Source organism: Crotalus tigris, unplaced genomic scaffold (assembly GCF_016545835.1).
Source record: "Crotalus tigris isolate CLP2741 ecotype Arizona unplaced genomic scaffold, ASM1654583v1 scf7180000019173.45859301935:6455823, whole genome shotgun sequence".
Taxonomy (NCBI): Eukaryota; Metazoa; Chordata; class Lepidosauria; order Squamata; family Viperidae; genus Crotalus; species Crotalus tigris.
This window is the reverse complement of record NW_024097414.1, coordinates 4,134,563-4,140,606: the sequence shown is the minus strand read 5'-3', so window position 1 is coordinate 4,140,606 and position 6,044 is coordinate 4,134,563. Positions and strand designations below refer to the sequence as shown.

The 6,044-nt window shown below is 45.0% G+C and overlaps 2 protein-coding genes across 3 annotated transcripts in view; one reads left to right on the top strand and one right to left on the bottom strand.

The window, feature by feature from the left end:
• Nucleotides 1-16: 16 nt before the first annotated feature.
• Nucleotides 17-2,145, top strand: LOC120315725 (cytochrome c oxidase assembly protein COX19). Its single transcript, XM_039360546.1, has 3 exons — nt 17-185; nt 1,004-1,115; nt 1,685-2,145. The coding sequence occupies exons 1-3, from the start codon at nt 107-109 to the stop codon at nt 1,788-1,790; spliced, it is 297 nt and encodes a 98-aa protein (XP_039216480.1). The 5' UTR covers nt 17-106; the 3' UTR covers nt 1,791-2,145.
• GET4 (guided entry of tail-anchored proteins factor 4) overlaps nt 1,990-6,044 on the bottom strand; it is a 41,365-nt gene continuing 37,310 nt past the window's right edge. Inside the window, exons 10-12 of one of the 2 annotated variants that reach the window (XR_005558758.1) lie at nt 5,288-5,405; nt 4,864-4,963; nt 1,990-4,657 (exon numbers count right to left, since the gene is read on the bottom strand). The gene's annotated coding sequence lies outside the window, so the exon portion shown is untranslated. The remainder of the gene's footprint in view (nt 4,658-4,863; nt 4,964-5,287; nt 5,406-6,044) is intronic. The other variant, XR_005558759.1, reaches the window with a different exon arrangement.

Sequence of the window (6,044 nt, the reverse complement as noted above, 5' to 3'; positions counted from 1 at the left end):
GCTGCCAGAAATGGGCGGGGCTCCCTCTTTCCGGAAGTGTAGGGGAGGAAAACCGCTTTCGTAGCAGCGGCGGCGGGCCTGGCCCGTCGGTTCGTCCGTCTCCGCCATGTCCACCATGGTTTTCGGAGCGAAAAGCTTCAAGCCGAGGCCGCCGGACAAGGGCGCCTTCCCCTTGGATCACTTCGGTGAGGGAGGGGCAGTGCGCGCATGCGCGAGCAAGAGACTGGACTCCCGGCGACAAGAACTCCCACCATAGAGATGGCGAATCTAGAGCGTCGCCAATCTAGGAGGTTTCCCAGTTTTAGTTGCTTTAAGACCGGGTGACTTCAACTCCCAGAATCCCTTAGTCAGCCATGTTGGATGGGGATTCTGGGAGTTGACGTCCGTACACAAAGAAGTGGCCAAGTTCAAAAAATGCTATTTTAGACTAGAAAGATATTTCTTTTTTCTCTCCCACCCCCCTAGCTATGAGAGACCCCAGTATTTTCCTTCTGGTGCATTAGGACTACCCCTTCCATAACTCCCAGCCTAAAGATGGCTGAAAAAAAGCAAGCTTGCACATCTCCTACATATTAATTCAATTAGACTTCCCCCATTCCAAAACTGGATGCAGCCACTTAATGTAAATCACTTTCAACAATTGTTTGCCTGCAATAGCCTATTGGACTGCAACTCCCATTATCCCCAGCCAGCACTGGCTAGGAGGGATGAGAACAGTTGCAGGGAAACCAGGAAGGTGGGCTTCCCATTGCAAAGCAGAGTCAAAAGAAGGCTTCGCCTCTCGGGATGAGCCTTGATATAGTATGGGGTGAACATTTATAAATAAGCCATGGTTTGTGAAATGTCTGGATGGCTTGCCTTGAACTTGCATCCTTTTTTACAGACTGGTCTCATCCCGTCTCTGGAGTACACTCTTCTTTTTGGGTTCTCTTAATTCCAGGCGTATTTTTTCTTCTTCTTCTAAACGGAAACAAACAAAAAGGGTTTTTTGTTTTTTTTACAGGCGAATGTACTCTTTTCAAAGAAAAATTCATGAAGTGTCTGCAGGCAAATCACTTTGAGAACGGATTGTGCAGACAGGAGTCGAAAGAATATCTAGAATGCCGAATGGAGAGGTGAGAACTGGTGAGGTTAATGGAGGTCTGCAAGGATCAGGATTGGCTAAATTAGCTCTTTAGACATCTTTGATCTATGCAATCTCGAGAAAGGAAGGCAATTTCATCCCCCCCCACCTTCCCCCCTCGGGGAATAAAGCTACTCCTTCAAGCAGCCCACAGTTACTTTTAAGTTGAGCAGCATATACATTTAATAAATAACAGTAATAATATAAAAAGGCAATGTTGCTTCAAGAAAAGCTTGGTTCTTTGGTCTTGTGAACCACTGCCTGCCAAATGTTAGGCGTATTTTTACTTACAGAAGAAGCAGAAATGTACTAATTAAAAGGAAATGCTGGGGTTCGTAGGAAGCTACATTCTCTTGTCCTGTACCATATACAAGAGCTTCTGTACATGTTCTAGAATTTATCATACACACACGCACACAAATGCGCTCGGTAGAATCCTTTGGGGTGTGTATGCGTGATTGCTTTTAGAGAGACTAAATTATTCAGCAGTGGGAACAATCGTGGCTAAATGTGCAGCTTTGAAGCCTAACCATTTATTCAATTCTGTTTGATTTCTTCAAGGGAATTGATGGCCAAAGAGCCACTGGAAAAACTGGGATTTAAAGACCTAAAGGAAGAGAAAGCCGAAGACCAACCGGAGACAGTGCAACAAAAAAATCCCTCCTGACCTTCCGTTTTAATCCCAGAATCTGCAGTCGTACATATTGCATATTGCCTCTTTTGCGTTTCGTTTTAAGAGAAAGTTATTCTTGGGAAAGGTTACAGAAATTCAGCAAATGACAGCTTGGTAGGAATTCCCTCAAGAATGATGGTGGGGTTTGTCTTCCAGCTGTTTCCATAGTTTTGGGATAGTTTTTCCCTTAAAAAAAGAAAAGAAAAGAAGATTGCAGTGCTTTTGGATAGAATGTTTGGACTGGTGTTGAAACTGATATTAAAACATGAAAAACTTAAACCAATAATCAGAAATTACGCTGTTAGATTTCTGCACTCTGTACTGAGTTTTTATTAAAGAGTTAGCCTTCTTTTTCTCTCTGCCCATGTGAGACTGTGTTGGGTTCTGGCTGCAACAGGATGTGTATGGGTGTGTATCTGAATACAGGAGTCCTCAGTTAGTGACTGACTCGGTTAGTGGCTGTTCACAGTGATGACATTGATGAAAAAGTGAATTTGCAACCTTCCCGCCAACTGATAACCTTCACAGTTCAGCAAAATGGAGGAAAGCTGAAGGAAGACCGTAAGCACAGGTGTGGATTCCCTTAATGACCACGTTGCTGATCCCAATTGTCACTAAATGGGGACAACCTGTATCAAACAAACCTCCATGAGTGAAACTGCAGGAATGTGTCTGGAGGTCCTTTAGGAGAAACAGCCTTTGTGAGATAAATATACAATATCGGTTGTTCTCAAACTATGACGACAACTCAGCACAAAATTTCCGTTGCTAAGCGAGAGGGTTCTTAAGTGAATTTTGCCCCATTCTACAACCTTTCGTGCCACAGTTGTTAAATGAATCGCCTCAGCTATTAAGTTAGTAACCCGGTTGTTAAATGAACCCATTGACTTTGCTTGTCAGAAGTGGCAAAAGGGTCCCAGGACCCCAGGACGCCGCAACTGGAGTCAGTTTCCAGTTTCCAACTGTCTGAATTTTGATCACAAGTCCATGGGGATCCTGCAACGGTCGTAATTGTGTGAAAAACGGTCATAAGTCAACGTTTTTCTGTGCTGAGGCACTAAGGCAGTGCTAAGGTACTGAAAAATGGTTACTAAATGGACTGTTGTAAGTTGAGGTGTAGAAGCCACTGCCAGGAGAGGGGGGGGGGGAAAGAGGGGTCAGAATCTTTTCAGACCGACCAACCAGGCATCCTGACTATGCAGACCATCTCGGATTGTTCCTGGGAAAATAAACAACATTTCTGCTTCTTAAAAGATTATGCGGAGAATTCCGCTCCAGGCTATAAAAGCCCCTGCAACGGTGGGAAGAATCCGGGCGTCACAATAGCTCTCTTTGAGCAAGGATGTCTGCTTCGCTGCAACCTGGGTAATAAATGAGGAGAAATAGTTAACCTCCCCCCCTCCTAGGTCAATCAATAGAATAGAATAGAACATCTTTATTGTCATTGTGTAACTCACAATGAAATCAAATCCAATCAAAGGAGGGGAGGAAACATATCCAGATGCTCAAGCTGTCTCTCTCTTTGGGGAGCAAATGAAAAGTTAAAAAGGGTTAGCATCGTATCTGATCTGGGTTGGGGGTTTTTGTTTTTGTTTTTTTTTTTGCACAGAAAGAATCAAACTTCTATTTTATTTCTTCTAGCGCAGCCACGAGGATGAAATGAAAAGCCTCCCTCAACTAGCCAGGTGTGTCATCCGAATTGGGGGGAAAGTTTGTTGAAAGACATAAGAGGTTTGCTTTGTGAGTTTTGGGGCGTGTGTGTATGTGGAGAACCTGTCTTTATTTTCATGCATTTTATTGTTTGTTTATTAAAGAAATTTACACGGGTGCCCGACGCTCACAATAGGCGTCTCTGGGCTGCTTACAACATTAAAAAAATCTATGGTATCAAATCCCCCAATGGCAGGAATACAATCGAATCGGTCGCTTCATTGGCTCCATCTCTGTTCGGGGTTCCCAGGCCTGCTGATAAGACCACATTTCTGGGGCGTTTCAGAAAAGTAGCAGGGTGGGGGCCAAGCATGCTTCTGAGGGAACAATGTTCCATAAAGAAGGGGTCACCCCCCAAGAAGGACCTTCGTTGTGGTCCCACCAGATGGAAGACCCTAACGGATTGAACCCCATTACCTGCCTTTCCGTTCTGTAAGAGCAATGCTCAGGTTTTATTTATCTATTTGTATTTCTGCCTTTATTATTTTTAGGAATAACTCCAGGTAGTAAACATATCCAATACACCCTCTGTCTTCTTATTTTCTCAACAACAGTCCTGTGAGGTGGGTTGGGTTGACAGAAAGGAACGGGGCAAGATCACCCAGCTGGCTATCATGACTAAGGCAGGACTAGAACTCACCGTCTCCTGGTGATTGGCCCAAAGTCAACCAACGGGTTTTCATGCCTAAGGCGGGACTAGAACTTACAGCTTCCTGGTGATTGGACCAAAGTCACCCTGTTGGCTTCTGTGCCTGTGCGCAGGACTAGAACTCAGAGTCTCCTGCTGTTTGGCCCAAGGACACCCAGCCAGCTTTCATGCTTAAGGCGGGACTGGAACTCACAGCCTCCCACTTTCCAGCCTGATGCCTTAACCAAACAGGGTTAATTTTAATATTAATTAAATTAATAGATAAATTTTCTCCTTGGAGAGGGAAAAAAAAGGATGAACTCATCTTGAATCATGTTGTGTTGACTGCTAGGCACACTTCAGGGAGAAACACAATGATGCAACTGAGGACGCCGGGGAGAAGAATCTTGTAGGAAAAAGCCACTGGCGCTGGTCTCTCTAGCCTTGATCAGTTTCAGCTTTTCTCTTCCTCTCTGCCTGATCGTTCCCCTCCTTGGTCCAATGTCATGGATTTCCAATAAGTCTGCAACATGGGAAGATCAATTCTTTTATTGATTTAGCTATCCTGCAACTCCTTTACTGGACCAAGCATGAATTTGTAAAGGTCTCTAAGAGAGTCTTTGGTAGCTGATGACATCATTGTGCCTGTAAAAGGGTTTGCCTGCCTAAAACTGTGTACCACTTTTATTTTATCGGTTGACTAATTTTATTATGGCCTCTGCCACTCACCAATTGGGAGGGGGCGGATTGTAATTTTGTTCAGTCAATCCAATGTCCAGTTCCACAGGGGATCATTTAAAAGCCCACTTGCTCTTTTACGCTGCAGAATCTGCCGAGAGAGAGAATCGTTCTGTTGAATTTCAGCTCACTCAGAAACATTTTGAGAATAATAATAATAATAATAATAATAATAATAATAGGAGGAGGAGGAGGAGGAAGGGAGATGGGTTAAGGGAGAAGGGAGGGAGGAGGAGGAGGAGAAAGAAGAAGAAGAAGAAAGAAGAAAGAAGAAGAAGAAGAAGAAGAAGAAGAAGAAGAAGAAGAAGAAGAAGAAGAAGAAGAAGAAGAAGAAGAAGAAGAAGAAGAAGAAGAAGAAGAAGAAGAAGAAGAAGAATTTAAATCACATTCTTTTAAGGCATTACAATACTCTTACCTTTTTTTTAATCTTCAGAACAAGCCTGTCAGGTTAGACGGTTCGGAAAAGTTACCTAACCTGCAGACATGGGGGTATGAAATGTAGGTCAAAACACAAGAGCCACGTGTCCTAAACTCTGTGGAGGAAAGGCACATTAAAAATAGAAGAAAATGCCAACTTGAATATCGTTGGACTCACTTGGAGTCCCAGTTTGCCTTTTTCCTTCTCCCTCCCCACACCCTTTCCTTTCCTGCCAGTACTTTTTAGGTTGCAAAATTGGGAATGGGGGTGGGGGTGGGGTGTGAGGAGTGGGACCTCTCTCTCTCTCTCTCTCTCTCTCTCTCTCTTTCTGAGTCCTGTTCTAAAGAAACAGGACGCCTTTAATATCTGCACTTTTTTTTAAAAAAAAAGAATGGTTTCCAGAAGATTCAGTTAAGACCTCAGTGGATGGATTGCTAAGCCCGGCTCCCCACCTCACCAAACCATGGCTTGCTTTGACCCTGATTTAATCACCCGCTTGGCTCATATGGGTTATGGGGGGGAGGGGGCGCCAGGTCCTCCTTTCCCATCCCTGCTTGACTCAACCTAAAGACAGGACGGGGCAGAAAAGGCGCAGCAGCCCGGCCAGCGGGCGACCTGGGCAACCTGGCGCGCCGCGGTCTCACCTGGAGCGGGCAGCGCCCGACTGTCTATCTCCGCAGCGGCCAGCAGGGGTCGCGCTCGAGCCGGACTCCGAATAGATGCGAATAGAGCCAGCCGGGCGGGCGTGGGGGGG

Excerpts from the sequence above, each read along its gene's own strand:
- LOC120315725 (XM_039360546.1), top strand. The coding sequence starts at position 107 with ATGTCCACCATGGTTTTCGGAGCGAAAAGCTTCAAGCCGAGGCCGCCG. Across the intron at positions 186-1,003 it reads CTTCCCCTTGGATCACTTCG|GCGAATGTACTCTTTTCAAA; the intron begins GTGAGGGAGGGG and ends TTTTTTTTACAG. Across the intron at positions 1,116-1,684 it reads CTAGAATGCCGAATGGAGAG|GGAATTGATGGCCAAAGAGC; the intron begins GTGAGAACTGGT and ends GATTTCTTCAAG.